This window comes from Delphinapterus leucas, chromosome 2 (genome assembly GCF_059928025.1).
Source record: "Delphinapterus leucas isolate spDelLeu-1000000601 "Yukka" chromosome 2, BTC_Dleu_Yukka2, whole genome shotgun sequence".
NCBI lineage: Eukaryota > Metazoa > Chordata > Mammalia > Artiodactyla > Monodontidae > Delphinapterus > Delphinapterus leucas.
This window is the reverse complement of record NC_143130.1, coordinates 36,276,060-36,295,710: the sequence shown is the minus strand read 5'-3', so window position 1 is coordinate 36,295,710 and position 19,651 is coordinate 36,276,060. Positions and strand designations below refer to the sequence as shown.

Below are 19,651 nucleotides of genomic sequence, written 5' to 3'. Positions count from 1 at the left end.
TTAAAATTCATTTATTTATTGGCTGCATTCGGTCTTTGTTGCTGCGTGCGGGCTTTCTCTAGTTGCGGCGAGCGGGGGCTATTCTTCGTTGCGGTGCGCAAGCTTCTCACTGCGGTGGCTTCTCTTGGTGTGGAGCACAGGCTCTAGGCGCGTGGGCTTCAGTAGTTGTGGCACACGGGCTCAGTAGTGGTGGCACATGGGCTTAGTTGTTCCCCAGCATGTGGGATCTTCCCGGAACAGGGATTGAACCCGTGTCCCCTGCATTGGCAGGCGGATTCTTAACCACTGCGCCACCAGGGAAGTCCCTATCACAACATTGTTAATTGGCTATACTCCAATATAAAATAAAAAGTTTTTTTAAAAAAAAGAAAGGGAGTCAACATATATACATGGTTCAAATATCGAAAGGTACTCCCAAGTGTCCAGCAATAGATAAACAGATAAGCAAGAATGAGGTCTATACATACAATGGAATATTGCTCAGCATTAAAAGGGATGGAAATAATGACACAGGCTACACCACGGGCGAAGCTTGAAGACATTGTGCTAGTGAAATGAGCCAGACACCAAAGAACAAATACTGCCTGATTCCACTTACATGAGGTACTTAGAGGAGTCAAATTCATAGAGACAGAAAGTAGAATGGTGGTGGCCAGGGGCTGGCGGGGCGGCGGGTGGAAACAGGGAGTTATTCTTTAATGGGTCCAGAGATTCAGTCTGAAAAGATGAAAAACTTGTGGGGACGGATGGTGGTGATGGGTGCACAGCAATATGAATGTACTAATGCCACTGAACTGTGCACTTAAAAATGCTTAAGATGTAAATTTTATGTTATGTGCAATTTACATTTTTCAAAAAAGCAAAAGGTACTTAAACAGTGGGGAAAAGTATGATTTCCTCCCATCCTTGTCTCCAGCATGAATGTGGTGGTGATGCAAATACACGCAGAATAACTGAAATGGTTACTGGGTACGTACTCTGCGCTTAGAATACGCAGCATCACACGGGGGGCTTTCCTGTTGTTCCCCTTTTCATGCCCTCCTCACAACAGCCCTGCACGGTAGGCGTAATGGGACAGCGCTGAGCAAACTCAGGCTCAGGAGCGTCCAAGGCTTGGCCGAGGTGACCCCGTGTGAAGTGCTGCCGTTGGAATTCAAACCTGGGTCTCTCCGACCACAAAGTTCTGCTGCTTCCCCTGTAGCCCCCTCCCTCCCTACTACAGTGGGACCCGGGGACTAGATCATAAAGCTCAGAGCGGGAGAGCCATCCAGAGCACAGGAACACTGTCAAGAGCTCTGTTTATAAGACAGAAATATGGGAGAGGAAATGAAAGGGGAAAGAGCTCCCGAGCATCCAAACACCATCATAAGGTGATTTACGGCATGGTACTGCTAGGGACAGACCGACTGAACAAGCTGGTTAAGACAAAGAACATAATACATAAGAAGTGAAAAACGTTTTTGCATAGCAAGGTAAGTTAGATCCTGTAATGGGTAGAATATGGTTCCCTGGAAGCATGTCTACGTCCTGACCCCTAGAAAATGCGAACTCGACCTTATTTGGAAAAAGGGTTTAAGTTAAGGATCTTGAGATGACGTCATCCTGGATTAGCAGGTGGGCCCTAGATCCAGTGACAAGTGTCCTTATAAGAGGCACACAAGAGGAAACAAAGAGAAGAGACGAAGGCCCTGTGTAGACAGAGGCAGAGTCTGCAGTGATGCTGCCCAGGAAGGATGGCCTGCAGCCACCAGAGCTGGACAAGCGGGGAGATGGCCTGTCCCCTGGAGCCTCCAGAGGGAGTGAGGCCCTGCCAAAACCTAGATTCCAGACCTGCGGCCTTCAGAACTGCGAGATAATAAATTTCTGTGGTTTTAAGCCACCCAGCGTACGGAAGTTTGTTACAGCAGTCCAGGAAACGAATACAGACCCACACCTCACATCACACACAAAAGGAAATCCCCAGTGGATTATAGATCAGAATTTATGCAGAGTAAGGCTCTAAGAAGTACTAGGAAAAAATACTCCCCAAATCTTCAAATTCCTGAGGTGGAGAAAGTCTGAGCACGACATAAAAGTAAATGCCGGGCTTCCCTGGTGGTGCAGTGGTTGAGAGTCCGCCTGCCGATGCAGGGGACACGGGTTCGTGCCCCGGTCCGGGAAGATCCCACATGCCGCGGAGCGGCTGGGCCCGTGAGCCATGGCCACTGAGCCTGCGCGTCCGGAGCCTGTGCTCCGCAACGGGAGAGGCCACAACAGTGAGAGGCCCGCGTACCGCAAAAAAAAAAGAAAAGAAAGTAAATGCCATGAAGGAAATGATTGACATGTTTGACTTTATAGAAAGGTAAAATTTCTGCATCAAAAAAGACAGAAAATAAAGTAAAAAGATGCCACATTGGGAGACAAGAGTTGCACCGCATTACAACCAAGGGTTAATTTCTATTCAGCACAAAACAGTCCTTCAAGTTAATAAGCGAGCACTGACCGGGTGGAAGAGCATCTGTGAAAGACTCTCTAAGCAGCTGGTAACGGTTCTGCCTTCAGAGAAAGGAAGGAGGGTGAAGGACAGGGTGGGAGAGTCTTGCTTTGTTCCCACTGTTTACCCATAAATTCCTTTGGAAGTCCGGACTATGTACATGCATTGATGATTTTTTGTAGCTTTTAGCTTTTTAAATGTTTGAAAATGTATTTTGCAATATTTATGATACACAAAAAGATATAATAAGACAAATAACCACAGAGCACCAACAGGCTTTCTAAGCCAATTAAAAACGCCCCCTTCATAAGGACCTCCCTGGCGGTTCAGTGGTTAAGACTCTGCGCTTCCACTGCAGGGGGCATGGGTTAGACCCCTGGTCTGGGAACTAAGATCCCATGTGCCGCGTGGCCAAAAACATCAAAAAATAATAATAACACCCCCTTTGTAGCCCTCCCAGTCCCTTCCCTCTGCTTCCCACCCCTCCTGACCCCACCCCAGAGGGGCCACCACCTGGAATTTACTGTCCCTTGATATTTCTATACACTTTTACCACTGTCTAGTATTTTTCGCATCTTGTTAGATAAACGGCAATTTACCATGCATTTGCCTTATATTACTTAATCAAAAATAATCTATTTTCGTAAAGACTGAGTTAGATTTAAGTTTATTTACACGGAGCAATGTCAATGACATATTAAAGTGAAAAACACAAATGTCAGTCAGCATGGTCTCGTTTTGTTAACTAAAGAAATGAAACGTGTATGTGGCCGTGCGTGTCCGTGTGTGTGTGTGTGCACACCCGTAACCTGGAGAGGTGAAGGCGATGGGCCAGCCACCATTCAGAGTAATGGCCTCTGGGGAGTGGGCTGGGGGTTTCCCTCTTCTCCCCCTTTGCTCCCCTTATTGGCTTAAGTTATAAAATACAACTGTGTGCAATTACATTACATGTAATGATTCAAACAGCACAGAAGTTAGTCAGCTCTCCCCATCCAGCCACTCCCCTGAAGGAAGTAGAGTTGGTCTGGAATCTATTATTCTGGACCTTTCTCTACGCTCATAGCAGTCTATGCAAATGTGTGCACGTGTGTGTGTGTATGTGTATGTACAAGTGTGTGTATATGTGTAGATATGTGTTTAGGTATACGTGTGTGTACATGTATGAGTGTGCATGTGTGTGTGTGAGGCTCAATAATAGCCTCTCAAAAGATACCAAGGTCCTGGGACTTCCCTCATGGTCTAGTGGTTAAGACTCCATGCTTCCAATGCAGGGGGAGTGGGTTTGATAACTGGTCGGGGAACTAAGCTCCCGTAAGTCATGAGGCACGGCCCATAAAACAAAAAAGATATTCAGGTCCTATTCCCTGGAACCTACAGATGTTACTTTCTATAGCAAAGGAGACTTGCAGATGTGATTAAGTCAATAATCTTGAGATGGTAGAGATTATTCTGAATCATCCAGGTGGTCCTTAAATGTAATCATAAGGGTCCTTATAAAGGGGAGGCAAGAAGGTCAAAGAAGGAATTAGGACAATTGCAGATGGAACTGAGACAGGATGGGACCTGGGACCCTTTGCTGCAGTGCCGCAATCCTTGCACATGGACACACCTCTCCATGAGCAACAAAATACTAAGAAACTGTATGGGACTAAAGATAAACGCGTTCATGTGCATGCACAGTTGGGGCAAATTCTGGACCCAAAAGGTACAAAGAGACCAAAAAAATCCCAACTGCCACTTTTGAAGAGCCTGGAGCAAAAACAGGGTGTCGGGAGCAAAAGCAGGGCACTGCACGTGCCCCCTGCACCCACCACCACCTAAGGGGTGGGCAAAACACCTAAGCCACCCCCCTGGCCCGACCCCTGGACACACCCCTACCCTCACCCCATATAAGGAACAAGCTTGCCCCCCCTCGGGGAGCGAGCAATCAAGGGAACCTGTTGTTTGTTCTCGCTCCCCCACAGCTGCAGCAGGGGCCCCAATAAAGCCTTGCCTGAATTTCTTGTCTGGCCTCTAGTCAATGTCTATTGCTTGGGGAAGGCCAAGAACCCTGGTGGGTAACAGAACCAAGAGGGTGGAGTTATCTGAGGCAGGGGTCCCAAGCCAAGGAACGTGGGCAGCCTCTGGAAGCTGAAAAAGACAAGGAAATGGATTCTTCCCCTAGAGCCTCCCAGAGGAACCAGCCTTGCCGACACCTTAACTTTGGCCTAGTGAAGCTGATTTCAAACTTCTGACTTCCAGAACTGTGAGAGAATATATCTGTGTTGCTTTAAGCTACCGAGTTTGTGGTAATTGGTTATAGCCACCACAAGAAACTAATACAGTATGAATGTACGTATATTTTTCTTTGTCTTTTTATAAAAATGAGAACTCACTTTACACAATACTTTCACTTCATATATCATGAAAGTGGGGCTTCCCTGGTGGCGCAGTGGTTAAGAATCCACCTGCCAATGCAGGGGACATGGGTTTCAGCCCTGGTCCAGGAAGATCCCACAAGCAGCAGAGCAACTAAGCCCGTGAGCTACAACTACTGAGCCTGTGCTCTAGAGCCCGCAAGCCACAACTACTAAGCCTGTGCTCTAGAGCCCGCATGCCACAACTACTGAAGCCTGCGTGCCTAGAGCCCGTGCTCTGCAACAAGAGAAGCCACTGCAGTGAGAAGCCTGTGCACCGCAACGAAGAGTAGCCCCCGCTCTCCGCAACTAGAGAAAGCCCGCGCGCAGCAACAAAGACCCAACGCAGCCAAAAATAAATAAATAAATAAATAAAATCTATTTTAAAAAATATATATGTATATCATGCACATGACTTTTGATCCTAAATCTTTCTTTCGACAGCTACAAAACATTTCATATTGTGAAAAGACCATGATTTTTCAACTAGTCCTTCACCAATAACCATTCAGATTGCTTCCAGCTTTGGGTCCTTAGAAAGATTGCTGGTAAACATCTTTGCCCTTGAATACAAACATTATTTCTGTAGGATAGATGCATGAAAGTAAGACTGTGTGTCCAATGGTATGCACATTTAAAATTTTTACTTTATGTATTTTCTGTTTCGGTTAATTACAACAAGCATATATTACCTTTATAATAAAGGATATATGCATAAAGTAAAAAAGGCACAGCCGCCGACTACTTTGCATCAAACATTGAGAGAGAAAGTCTGTTTGCTCTTACCCTGCAGAAGGAAATGGGCTGGGACTCCCCCACTTGGCCTGGACCATGCACAGGGCCAGAGTCTTGACTCATTGGCCTCCTGCAGTCCTAGATGCACCCTGGCCTTGTTCTGCAACCTTGGCCTGGTTGCTTAACTTCTCTGGGTCGTAACCCACTCTCTTCCCCCTTCTTCCTCTTGGTTCTGACAGACGCAGCCCCTTCTGGCACAGCTTATCTGAAACACCCACTAGAAGAGGGGGAGGTCTCTGTCCACCCCAGTGACTGTGTGTGGCCCAGGGCACTCGGCCTGGGGCGTGCGCCTGCCACTGTGCTCTGAATAACCGTCACATCTAGAGGACAACACACAGCAAAGGGCAAGGATCTTGGCTCTGCGTTCTAGGCTCCGGCAATGGCCTTGGCCTGGGTGTTAGGAGACAGCTTTTGGCCCTGTTTGTCCTCAGGCAAGTTGCTCCTTCTCTGTTTCCCTTCCTGTGAAATGGGGGTGTCAGTCATAGCCTTGGCGACCCCAAAGAACCCCTATGAGAATCAAATAAATAAATGCAGCCCCCGTTTCGAGCTGACCACTCTTTGAGAAAACACAGCACTGGGCACACTTGAGGATTCTCATCCATCAGAAGAGTCTAAGTATGGAGAATGCTGGCATGGAAGACTTGCCAATAAAACCGTAATTCACAGCTTACAAACAAAAGGATCTGGAAGGATGTTAGTGAGTCAGGATCTAATTCCAACCCGTGTTCTCTAGATCAAAGAGCTTAAGGGAAGTCCCCATGATCCCACAGCAGGTCCAGGGCTGAAGGGAGAGGAGGACCAGAGTCTGAGGCCACTGCTTCCAGAAGTGGTGACATCATGGTCATTGTTAGCTTTCCTCCCGGGTTTCCTTAACCTGAGAGGACTTGGCAGCTCCTGGGACAACACGCTACCGGGCACGTAAAGACGGACTTGGAACTTAGCCACACACTGGTCCAGAACATACCAATTGGGCATCAACGGGTTCTCTGTGCCCCTGAACATGACTCCGACATTGGTGGCATGGTGCCGAGAGGAATAGAAGTCCGTGTAGTCGCCTGCGGGAGAAAGGTCGGGAGATGCCGTCAGTGACCTGGATTCCGCAGGTCGGAGAAGGGCCAGTTCCGAGGCAGGGTCGGAGAGGGAGAACAAGGAGGGGTGGGCGGAAGGGGCCGAGAGAGCATGCCTGACATACGACACAAATTCGCCTCACTAAAAATTCGTTTTGAGAACTCCCAGTTGAGAAACGAAAAAGAAACAAGGAGCCAAGACTTCCTGAAACAGACAATGGAATTTGCAAAAGAGTGGCGGACACCCCTCCCACCCGCGGGCTCGGCTCCTCAGGCCTTTGCTCAAGCTGTGCCTGCCCCTGAGCAGCCAGCTGCTCCGTGTGCATCCTGGTAAAGAGACTGGACTCACCTATGGTGGCCGGAAGATGCATTGTGGCGGAAGCCTGGGAGGTGAATGCACTGAAACACAGAACAAGGGGCTTCAAGGTCGAGCTTTGGTCATTCACAGGCTCAGCCTAGATCATGGCCCAAGTCCTGCTCACAATCTTAAGCGAGCACTTCCAGACTGGCCTGGGGCCACCCCAGGATGGGCATCCACCCACTAAAGACAAGTTGCCTCTCCCCCGCTTCTATGTTCCACTCTAGGCAATGGGCTATATTACCCCTTGTTTGGAAACCAGACAAGGACGCAAATGATGCTGAAGAGGAATGGCTGAGTGAACAAGGGAGTGGGCCGGTGGGCCACGCATGGCTTGGACACCCCAGTCCAGGCAGAGAGGTAATCCCAGTCGGCCCAGAGCCCTCTCACCAAAATGCAGCCCAGGTCGGGGCTGGATGAGGCCAAGGCAGCCAACCCGTGACTCAGAATGTCCCTGACGACCACACCGTCCTCTTCCGACAAGCCAGGTCCCCTCCTCCCCACCCACCATGGTCCACGGGCTCCTCACCGCTTCCGAAGCTCCGTGTCATCTCTGAGCCTGGCTTGGCTGGCGGACAGCAGGTTCTGCAACAATCCCCTTGCCTCCTTCCAGGCAGCCTGACCCAGGCCCATGAAGCTGTTGAGAGCTGGCTAGGACCAAGATGCGGAGGAAGAAAGAAGATCACACATGGGAAAGCCCCTTGTGCTACCCCTCCTACTGACAGGAGAGAGCCTGGCCAGCTTTCTGGGTCCCCTGTCACTTATCCCAGTTCATTCCAACTCTCAGGACTTTGGTTCTTAGTTCTGTCATCTGTTCATCGAGCTGGGGAGATGTGTCATCTTTCCTGATGGGGCTTCATTCCCTCATGGACTTGCAACTGGTAAAGCCTGGGAGCTCCTATCTGGGACAGCTGCCTGGTTAAGCTTGGCCCCACCTGCAGTGAAGATGGCTGCGTTCCTCCAGGAGGGGCCTCCGGTCTGCAGGGGTACTGCAGTCTACACCAATCCCCTTCACATAAGTTAAGAAGAGGTTTCTGAGCCAGTGAAGTGTAGCAGAAAAAGCACTTGTGGATTCTCAAGGCCAGAGTTCCAACCCCAGCTCCAGTCCTTATAGCCATGTGACCTGGGAGAATTGTGTCCCGTTTCAGATTAGACCCTCATCCATCTAATAAGGATTCCATTCCTATGCGAGAGGGTCGTCATGAGAATTGAACAAGAGATGTGTGTAAAACTCCTGACACATAGGAGGTACTCAATATATATCATCTTCCTTCCATGGAACGGGAGGGAGGATGCACACCAAAGCACTGGACCATTTACAGGGAAGTAAATTCACGTCCATCACTCATGTACATATCCTTCAGGCTGACTCCTAAAGTGGTGGCAACACAGAGGGCACTTGGGGCAAGCTGTCCATTCTTCCCAGGCTGGAATCAAACCTGGAGGGCAGGGCTCATGGCTCCCTCCCTCGGAGGGCCCAGCACCGGCCTGGAACAAGCAGAGACTCAACCAGCTTAAAATGAGGAAATGAACCAGTTATTGGAGACCATCATCTCAGAGACAACTGGGGAGGGCCTAGGACTGTGGAGGGACTGACACTCTTTTTTCCGGACGCGCAGGCTCAGTGGCCATGGCTCACGGGCCCAGCCGCTCCGCGGCATGTGGGATCTTCCCGGACCGGGGCACGAACCCCTGTCCCCTGCATCGGCAGGCAGACTCTCAACCACTGTGCCACTAGGGAAGCCCGGGACTGACACTCTTCTCACCCAGGAACCCACCCTGCGCTGTCCCAAGGCTAACTCCTGCCAGCCTGTCTGTCTCACAGCCACCCCCCAACCTTACCCGAGTAAAATCTCTGAGCCCTCAAGGCACTACCTCTATCAGAAACGTAAGGCAAAGGGCATTTTCTTAGTGGCATTTGCAACAAAGGCCACTGAGATCCAGGACAAGCCATGTCACAATGTCCTACCTGATCAAAGACATCCTGGTGTTGGGAGAGGACAGGCCCAGTGAAGAGGTGCTTAATGACACTGAGGTCTAGGATCTGGTCACCAATCGCCACGCCGATCCTTGGTCTTGGCTGGGAGGAAGGTGGCATGGTCAGCACTGGGCAAAGCCTCAGCCGGGCTTGGCTCACTTACCCAGCAAGTCTATTTACAAGCCCATGGCTCTTGTCTTTACATGGCCCTCTGTGGAGAGGGACTGAGGAACTGGAACCTTAGCACCGTACCCCAGCTCCCTTTGCCTCTCAAAGGGCTGAAATTGACCCTGTGATCTCTGTCCGGGAAGAACCTGGTGCCATGTCTGCCTCTAGGACAAGAAGGGAAAAGAATCTGTGTTTCCTGAATGGAAAATAAATCAAACACCCCTTGGAGTGGGTAAGTTGAAAGAGGCCTAGTCCAAGCCCCTTATCCAGGCAAAGTCCCCAGCAAAGCTCCTCAGGTGTTGCTTAAATGCCTCTAGTGATGAAGAGCTCACCACCTCACCGGGCAACTGCATTATTTCTCAGGTTTAACCTAGGCCTTCCCTTGGGGGCAATTCCTCTGCACAGCAGAGCATGTCCCAGGCACAGTGCTGAGGGCCAGGGGCTTGGACTAATGAGCTCTGTTATGGCTCAAACAGAGCAGAGCTCGGGTCACCAGGGAGCATGAAGCCAGACTGCTCAGAGCATGCAGGAAAAGTTCCTTTCTGCACCATCAAATCCCAGCTTCAGGCCTGAGTGTGACAATATCGCAAATATTTGGCAAAGCCTGACCTTTGTCCACATGGCCCTGAAATTTGCTCATCAACAAGGAACTTGAGAGCATATCTGCAGACTCGACCTCCTAAAGCTCTGTCCCGAGCTAAGCTTCCAGCTCTCCTGAACCACCAGCTTTGCCATTTCAGTTCCAGGGAGTTTAGAGGTGGGGCTACTGGCTGGCCTTATCTCCAGTGGCTGCTCATTTCAGGGGGCTGAGAGAAGATGGCTATCCCTCCGTGCACAGGGGTAGACCGGAGCCACACCCTCACCTGGCCCTGAGGCCCCGGGCAGACCCTGCTCATGAGGAAGCTGCCTGGAGAGGGTAGTCCTCATTCCCAGCTCCCTGGGCCTCATCTCCCTGGGCTATGAGCTGGGCCACCTGGACCCCAGCGGCTGCCCACTTAAGGGATATGCAGGCAGACCCCTGGGCCACTTCCCTGACCCTGGCCCCCACACCAGGCTGCAGGAAGGAGCCGAGGCCACTGAGCAACATCAGAGACCTAATCACAAGTGTGGCTGCCTGGCTCCTCGGCTGCAAGCAATGGCGAGAAGCTGCCCTTGTGTTCCAAAGCCTGGCAATTGTGAAACCACATGTTGAATCTTCTAGACCTAGACGTGAGGACCTGAGACAGTGAGTCCCTCTACTTTAACTGTTGGGAGTTATTTTCTTCAGTGTTAGACTCCCGATCCCTGGGGTCCTGCCTACTCTGTCATTCACCATCTTATCATTTTGGACAAGTCCTTGGTCCTCTGAGGGCCTCAGGTTCCCATGTATAACCTGAGGGAGACAAATTAGTAAGAGATATCCTATGTCTAACTTTAAGAGAATGCGTGTGCATTGCCTCCGCTTTATAACATTTGGTCATATCCGATAGAATGTTGTCCAAAGGAAATCTTTACCCACCTCCCAGCTTGACAGAGGGAAAAGCATGGGGTTTGGGAGCTCACAGCTGTGGGGTGCACCCCCAAATCTGCCTCTTACTGGCTGTGAGACCTGGAGCAGGACTCTTAGCCTCTCTGAGCCTCAGTTTCCTCATCTGTAAAATGGGGACAGTAGCACAACAGCAAGTTTGTAGTGAGAATTCAATTAATTAACATCTGTAAATCTCTTATCACCAGACCAGACCCAGGACAGACATTCACTCAGACAAAAAAATTTATGGAGCATCTACTTCATCCCAGCAGTACACTAAGGCTGCAGAAGCACTGACGATAGAGGAGAGACATGGTTCCCACCCTCCAGAAGCAAAAGGAAGCACACGGTGAGGTGACAGACGATAACTGTGGCTGGAGTTCAGTGAGGGTGCTTAGGGGACAGCTCTCTCTGAGGAGGTGACATTTAAGCTGGGCCCAGAAGAGTGAGAAGAAATCAGGCATACATAGAGTAGGAAAAAAAGAGTATTCCAGATAGAAAGAACAGTACGTGCGAAGGTCCTGAGGCAGGAAACTGCTCTTAGAAAGTTCCAGAAACTGGGACTTCCGTGGTGGTCCAGCAGTTAAGACTCTGCGCCTCCAATGCAGGGGGCCTGGGTTCAATCCCTGGTTGAGGAACTAGATTCCACATGCTGCAACTAAGAGTTTGCTACAACTAAAAGATCCCCAGCGCTGTAACTAAGACCCAACGCAGCCAAAGTAAATAAATAAATATTAAAAAAAAAAAAAAGAATGTTTCAGAAACTGAAAGGCAGCCAGTGTGGCTAGAGAGAGCAGAGGGTCTGGAGGCAGAGGCAGGGCCGGAACCATAGGGACTTGAACACCTTGGCCGTCAGCTCCAGATTACTGCAGCATCTGTTTCTCAGAAGCCACGGTCCCTGTCTTCACAGAGAGAGCCAGGGTCTGCTCTACTAGTTCATGAGCAACCCAAGATGGAGGGAGGGTGTCCCGTGTGCCTTTGATCCCCAACTCCCAGCCCAGAATCTGGCCCAGAATTGGGGTTCATAAGCATTCACTGAATAAAAGAATGACTAAAATGAAAGCCGGATTAATTCACTATTGTTCCACCCAAATTATGCACGGCTGGCCACTGGCATGGAGGAGTGGGAGGCTGTGTCTCCGTGACTACGTCAGCCTGGAGAGGCAGCCACCACCTTTGGAATGTCCAGTGCCTGCAGCCATAGCTTCAGACACAGTCTGTTCCACTTGAAGGCCCTCAGCCTTCTGCAATGCCCAGGGGGCCCACTCCCAACCCCCAGCACTCTTTTCAGAGGGCAGTAAACCTCCCTAGTGGCTGTCCTTGCACATTCTAATGTGGAACAGCTGGGGCATGGAGTCTGAAAGCCACTAGCCATACCCTAAGGGGCATTCATTCCAGAATCTTATGGGAGAGCAAGTCAGAGCACCCCCCCCCCCAAAGGTTTCTGCCTAATGGATTTGTGGAGTAAAGGTTGAGGACACACAGCTGAGGACAAAGTGTCAGCGGAGTGCAGGGAAGGGCTCGCCAGCAGAGTGCACTTGGCTAACACAGGTTAAGGTTTAACATGCCTCTTATTTGTATTTGCGGCCCTCCAGGGAACTGAGTGTTACCTTTTTGCATCCTTGCAACAACTAACTGGCCAGGCCAGGCAGTTGTGAAACCGCATGTTGAATCTTCTAGACCTAGGCATTTTTGCCATGGGGGCAGGGAACCCAGTTTCCAGGAAGGGGCTAACTGACAGGAACTCCATTTAGCAAACGGTTCCCGAACACTTGGGCGCAAGCAGATTCTGGGCTTCTATGAATCAGGAGTTTACCTTTAAAGTTGGGAGCAGAAAGCTAAGCCCAAAATACCATGAATAAATCCAGGGGAATCTGCTTTCCCCACCCAGGGACCTTCTTATATATTTGTTGATAAACCCCCAGTTTTCAAAGATTTCTTTCTGCCAATCAGACTACACTTACTAAGTGAAATTTCATTTCTCTGCCCAAAAGGGCTTCTTCTGATCATCAAGGGAATGCCAGGGAGCCCAGGGAGCTGAAAGAAGTCTGGCTGGAAGTAAAGAAACGTAACCTCTTAGATCCCAGGCCTCTACCGCCAGCAAAGGCGCTCATCCCTCTGAGCTACTGAAAATACCAGGTCAGTTAATATTTCCCGAGTTCTAGGGTTAGAGGCTAACCTGGGAGAAAACAACCGGTTACAACGTGGTGCCTTGGGGGAAGACAACAAAGCCAAATGACTTCGGAGTAGGCAGTATGATTGTGCTTCAACTCCTCTGTAATAATAAGAGAACTTGCTCTGCCTACCTGAAAGGGAGACTCATATGTATCGTTTCATTCTGCGTTTAATTCTCACATAAACCTGCAGAAACTGAGGCTGAGAATTTCAATAACTTGCACATCTAGAAAGTTACCAGGAGGGATCTGAACCCACAAGTACAATCCATGATCGGCCCCTCCAAAGAAAAAAGGCCCTTGCCTCCACGCCACCTCCCATCGCACTCCCCAGGGAGGAGAATGCAAGGCACCGCTCGTTAGGCCCCAAATGACACCGGCGGTCTTCGCGACAGGCGTCTAGCAGGGAAACAACGGGCCCGATGTCCTGCTCCGTTGGGCGCTGGCGGAGGTGGCAGGGCTGGGCTGAGGCCAGGGGCGGAGCAGGAAGGTGGCGTGGGGGTCCCGGGCGGAGGGGAAGCCCTCCCTCCCCGCGCCCGGAAGCCGAGCACTGCAGCTCACGTTGCCTTTGGTGGAGAAGACGCCGTAGGGCAGGTTGTGGATGGGGAAGTCGGAATCCTCGGCCACTGGGACGAAAGACATGCTGGTGGGCACGGAGCAGGGTGGCGGGCTGCGAGCTGCGCGCGGCCAGCAGGACTGGATTCGCAGAGGTGGTCAGGCAGGGTCGCGCCCCCTGCGGGCTCCGCCCCTTCAGGCCCGTCCCTCCAGAGCTGACGCTGTGACACGGTAGGACCCGGCCCGCCCCCTCCGAGGGCTCCGCCCCTCCTGGAGCCCCCGCCCACCAAGAGACCGCCCTCGAGCCCCGCCCACCAAGAGACCGCCCCTCCACTAGGCCTGTTCCTCCGCAAACTCCACCCCTGCACAATCCCTCCTCTCCCTGTCACTCCAGCTTCGCAAGCTCCACCCCCGCACAATCCTTCCGGGCTCTCCCACTACAGTTTTGACCCTTCGCAAGCAGCCCCGCCTCCTCTTTGAAGGTCCTCGTCCCGGAGTCCACCTCCCGGGAGACCTCGGTCCAGCTGCCAGGCCCAGGGGCCCTGGTCCTACCGAGAGCGATCCCCAGCTTGGCATTTAAGGCTCTGCCCCTGGTGACTTCAGCCTCGTTTTCCCCCGGCTGCGTGGCCCGCTCTTCTGCTCAACAGAAGTCTTGTTGGGTTTCCGGGACACAGAAGACCCTTTGACGCCAGACGCTGCCTCCTGGGCTGGTACAATGCTTCCAGTCTCATCCTTTCTGCCTTCATAAACCATGCTAATCTGTCAGCTATGGCATTTCCACTTTATCGGGGAAAGGAACAGTCGTGCCTGTTTGGAAGGCTTACATTAATGAGATTAATATTCTAGAAAATATAACTCACCTGTTTCATATTCTAGTGTTAAAATGACACTGACAAGATGTTTGACCTTGGACAAATTACTTAACCCCTTTCTGCTTCAGCTTTCTTCTCTGTATGACGTTGATGATCATGGTTTCTACTCCACAGAGTTGACAGGAGAATTGAATTAATTGTGGAGCATTTGTGCCTGGCATAAAGAAACTATTTGTGTGTAAAGATTGAAAGGGGAGACTGAGAAAAAAAATACAGAGAGAAAAGAAAGAGAGGGAAAGGGAGTGAGGGAGAAAAAAATGAAGGAAGGGAGGGAGAGAAGAAGAACAAATTTACACCTTAATCCTCTTTGCAATGCTGGTGACTAACAGCAAAAAGGAGGAAGATTTGAGATCCACCTCTGACAGCACCAAAAGTGTTTAGCTTTAGGCAAGTTAAACTCTCCAGTCATCCGTTTCCTCATCTGTAAAACAGACATAATAACAATACCTACTCCAGGATTTCTGTGATGGTCAAATAATGCCTGGCACAGAGTTAGTTATCAATTAACTACTTTTTTACCCCCAGGGACATCCAACCAGAAAGTTAGCCATTTCTTTGTGTCTGGCTTTTGCTTTTCTTTTTGAAGAAGACAATCAAAAAAGGAGAGAACACAGCTATAAAGGTAAAGTGGTCAGCACTGACTGAAAATACATTTATAATAGAAATGCAATTTCTTAGAAACCTAACAAAATTATTTCTTTAAGTGGGTTAAAATTAAAGTATAGGCTGCACAATGCTCATCAATACACAAACCAGTATTTGCAACACTGACTTTTGATTAATTTGCTTGGGAATTCTTACGACAGTAGAGTCCAAAGTTAAAGAATTAATGGATCCACAAGCAGAGCTGTCTGAAAATAAATTTGAAAACCAATTTAAGCCAAAATCCTAGAAGTTATTTTTAAAGGTGGCAGAATCATCCTAAAGTTTGTAAACATAACAGTTTCCCTTCAAAAACATTTCATAATGAATAATAATGATAGATGGAAAGACCTAAAAGTAAATAAGAAGTTGCACCTCCTTTGCCTGCAATGTCTTGCCCATATCTCCTCTCATCCACTATCCTGCTCCCTAAATCAGGTTCAGTCATCTTCATTCTTCAAACACATTTGTCAACAGCCAGTCCCAAGTCTCCCAGCTGTTCCTCCCTGTCTTCCTTCCTCTGTCCTCAACTCTAAAACAATGCTACCTTTTCAACAAGATCAGCAGTAAAGTGTGTACCAAAGAGCTTGTAGTTAGAATCAAGTATTAAAACTGTGGGTGACTGGGACTTCCCTGATGGCGCAGTGGTTAAGAATCCACCTGCCAATGCAGGGGACATGGGTTCGAGCCCTGGTCTGGGAAGATCCCACATGCCGAGGAGCAACTAAGCCTGTGTGCCACAACTACTGAGCCCGTGTGCTGCAATTACTAAAGCCCAAGCGCCTAGAGCAGGTGCTCCGCGACGAGAAGCCACCGCAATGATAAGCCAGTGCACCACAACAAAGACCCAATGCAGCCAAAAAGTTAATAAAATTTTTTTTTTAATTAAAAAAAGAATACATACACACAACTCTGCAGGGTTAGGGAGGCTGCCCTGCAGTTTGGCTTGGAGGGAGGAGAGGCTGGGTTGGTGGCATCATGTGAGATAAGAGGGCCTGAAACCAGAAGGCCTGAGATGAGGGGGTATTACAAGTAGGGCTGGCTGCTGAACCTCCTCCCTAGGTCCAGATGGTTGGAGGTGACCAGTGGTCACCCTGCAAGGGGCTCCCTCTTGCTCAACCTGTTCTCGGCTCTCATCTCCTGCCCCGAGTGTCTGTGACAAGGGTAGACCTCAGTTTTGGTTAAGTCTGCCCTGGGGTGGGTGGGGGAGGGGGGATGAAGGGCAGTCTCTGGCAGTGGTAGATGTTCTGACTCATTCTGGCAGGTTCCAGAAAGGGGAAAAGAAACAGGACAGGGTCCCAACTCTTGTTCTGTGGCCTTAGTATAATAAGAAGCCTTCTGAAATGGAGCAGGACTCTATGGTCTATGCCCCCCATGTCCTCCACCTGCCTTTTGTCTGTGGAAAAACTTTAGCCAAAGGTTAAGTTTAATCAGAGAAGTGAGAAAATGCAGAAGCAAAGAAAAGCAAACAGGACTAAACGATAATAGTTCAGTCAGTAGGCAAAGTCAAGGACCTTTAGTTTCCCCTCAAGGGCTACAGATAATATTCTGAGCCATATCCTGTGATTTGTCTTGTAGGTACCGAAACCTGCACCAGGTGGAAGAAGTTAACCACATGATGACCAGACTGTAGCCATGACATAAGCTGCCACAATGCAGAGAACTGGCCTCAAAGAAATAGAAACCAACCCTGGAACTGAAGATTAACTGTAGCTAAAACAATCAAGATGACGCTGATCAGATCACCAATGACCAAGTTCAAGATGACTGTCCGAGCTGACTGTGCTGTTTCTGCATGTAGCCCCCTGCCTCCGTCTGTAAAAGCTCTTGCCCCCGATTGTCAGTGGGGGGAGTCAGCCTTCGGACAGGAGTCCACCCTCCCCCCCACCCCCCAGTTGCCAGCATCCAAAATAAAGCAAACTTTCCTTTCCACCAACCTTGCCTCTTTATTGGCTTTTGAGCAGCGAGCAGCTGGACCCCACTTTCGGTTACTCTTCCAGGCAGCACGTAATACCTACAGAATTCTAGTGACTCTTTAGCTGCAGGGCAATAAACTATTTACTTGTTCTGTACTGGCCCTGCCCCTCCCCTTAGAGACAGGAACTGTCTTTCTTATTCTTTGTGTAGCTTTGTCAACGCCCAGCAAAACACCTGGCACAGAATAGGTACTCCATAAATACTTAAGTAAATAATAAGAAACTACTGACTAAAGGCAATTAATCAATAACCAGTGAGCTTCCTCCCCTGCCCCCCACCCCATCCAGGCCCTGGGCATACTGCACAGCAGCTTCCTTATTTTCTGAGCATGGGCTGTGTGAGCAATGGGCCAGGAGCTTCCCCTGAATACTCACAAGCTAATGAAAGCCTAGATGATAAAAACCATGTAAAGAGAAAACTTTTGGGGGGAAGGGTGTGGGGCTGATGTGTGTATGGGAAGGGGTGTGGGCATGAGACAGTTGAAGGGGGAGGAAGATTTCCTAGTTTTAAAATAGACTTGCCAACCCACTAATTATATATAGTGTCTGAAAACACCAAAGCTGTTCTCTATTTGGAAAAAAACATTTGAAGTAACTTGCAAATACACTATATTTTTTCTTTCTCCTCTTTTGGGAGGGAGTGTGTTGAGCATGTACGTTACAACAATTATAAAAAAGAGTTCTAAGGAAAAAATATTGCCTGTAATCCCACCATCCTACAGTTTTCACATTTTCATGTTATTTGCTCGTTCCATTTGTTACGCACATGATTTTTCCATCTTTGTGAACTTCACAGAGAGGCCATTTTTCAGTCTTTCCTTACATTTTCCTCCTGAACATTTTTCCTTGTGGCCAAATGGGTTTCATTATTATCATTTTCATCACCTGAAGAAATCGCAATGTTTGGGATTGTAATAATAATGGAGCCATGAGATCTGCATGCACAAAATGTTTTCCTTTTCCTACACTTTTGCTGGAGGGTAAATTCCTGGGTCGAAGGGTATGGGTGCTTTCAGGACCGGAAGTGAGTTTTGGCACCTCCATCATGAAGGGCTGGTTTGAGCCTCTGTAGCACCAAATTCAGTACCTCCCTCGGATGCTAAAATGTAGCCCACAAGAGGCTCCAACAGCTGCACTGCTGGCCTCGTTCACACAAGCATGCCCCTGACTCCCTTACAAGAGAACTGGAAAGGGCTTTCTGAATCCAGTGCGCAGATGTCTTGCAAGGGCTCCGAGAGGCTGGCAACTGCCATTCAGATAAGCAGGAAGTGGACTCTGCCTGCACTGGGAGAAGGAGGGTGGCCTTTCTGGGCAACCCTAAGGAATCCACCCATTCCCTTCTCCCCACCCTACAAATTCCACTTGCACTTGAATTACTTGAGTCCAGTTGCAAGGTCCTCTAAAGGTTGAACTCCTTGGAGAGAACAGAATGTCACTCATGTTTGCACATGATACACATCCCTCTGATGCTAAAGTGTATGGTATACATGCCAAACACATGGCGTCCCCTCTAAAACGTGCACAATAAGCATTTCTGAGCCTGAGCCTTAAGGAGAGAAGACATTTGCTTCATTGAAGAGCTCGGTCTCTATCATAGCTCCCTTTTTGTTTGTTTGTTTTGTTTTTTCCTCTTTTTCTTGATAATTCTGAAGCAGACCCAAATGAACCAGCTCAATCAGGGCTGAGTTTTTTGCAAGACAAATTTTCTTCTTCCTGCCCTTTTTTATTCTGCCTTTAGTCTGCTTTAATTGTTTCAGGTACTATTGTTTCCATGTTTTGATGGAATACTACCTCAAAGCCATATTGGATTTAAGCAGGATCTGAAAGACCCATAAATAAGCAGCATGTTAAGTAGAGAGAATATCAGTGACAACTGACTTGATAATAATGTGTACCATACAAGGAGCTTTCGTTTATTGTTATCAAAGCACATGCAACTTTTCAGATCCTCCTTCTCTGTGATTTCAACAAGATACTTATAACTTTGGTTTGCTTTTTTGTATGAATACTTATTGAAGAGTTTTCCCATCCAAATTTTTCCTTTTCCCATCTGAATTTTCAGCGTCTTTTTGAGCTTTAGCTGTGGGTCACATCCTGTACCCAGAAATGCAGAGAAATTTCAACATTTAACATGTACTCTGTATCCAACCTGTCTGGCATAGTTGCAGAGACAAGTCTCAGTGCCTCTCTCCCCAAACATTGCTTTCCTGTCAACAATAACTGCCCACTGAAATATGTCTCTCATAAACATCTCTGCTCCTTCCTTTCTAAGAAACCCCAGAAGTATAGCACTAAGTTTAGACCTGCTTCTCTCTTACCTAAGGTTTTCAGATCAAAAGCTCTACTCCTGGGCTTCCCTGGTGGTGCAGTGGTTGAGAGTCCGCCTGCCGATGCACGGGACACGGGTTCGTGTCCTGGTCCGGGAAGATCCCACATGCTGCGGAGTGGCTGGGCCTGTGAGCCATGGCCGCTGAGCCTGCGCGTCCGGAGCCTGTGCTCCACAACAGGAGAGGCCACAGCAGTGAGAGGCCCGCATACTGCAAAAAGAATAAATTTAAAAATTTTAAATTAAAAAAAAATTTAATAAATTTATTTTTGGATGCCTTGGGTCTTACTGCGCGCAGGCTCTCTCTAGTTGCCGTGAGCGGGGGCTACTCTTCGTTGTGGTGTGCGGTCTTCTCATTGTGGTG

The 19,651-nt window shown here is 49.0% G+C and overlaps 1 protein-coding gene across 2 annotated transcripts in view; it reads right to left on the bottom strand.

The window, feature by feature from the left end:
* The window catches only part of FAH (fumarylacetoacetate hydrolase), a 35,812-nt gene extending 22,147 nt beyond the window's left edge, over window positions 1-13,665 (bottom strand). The window contains exons 1-5 of one of the 2 annotated variants that reach the window (XM_022554574.3): window positions 13,478-13,665; window positions 9,059-9,169; window positions 7,619-7,740; window positions 7,081-7,130; window positions 6,629-6,719 (exon numbers count right to left, since the gene is read on the bottom strand). In XM_022554574.3, the coding sequence (XP_022410282.1) occupies window positions 6,629-6,719; window positions 7,081-7,130; window positions 7,619-7,740; window positions 9,059-9,169; window positions 13,478-13,558 (455 nt within the window). In that variant the 5' untranslated portion in view covers window positions 13,559-13,665. The remainder of the gene's footprint in view (window positions 1-6,628; window positions 6,720-7,080; window positions 7,131-7,618; window positions 7,741-9,058; window positions 9,170-13,477) is intronic. The other variant, XM_022554575.3, reaches the window with a different exon arrangement.
* Window positions 13,666-19,651: the final 5,986 nt, after the last annotated feature.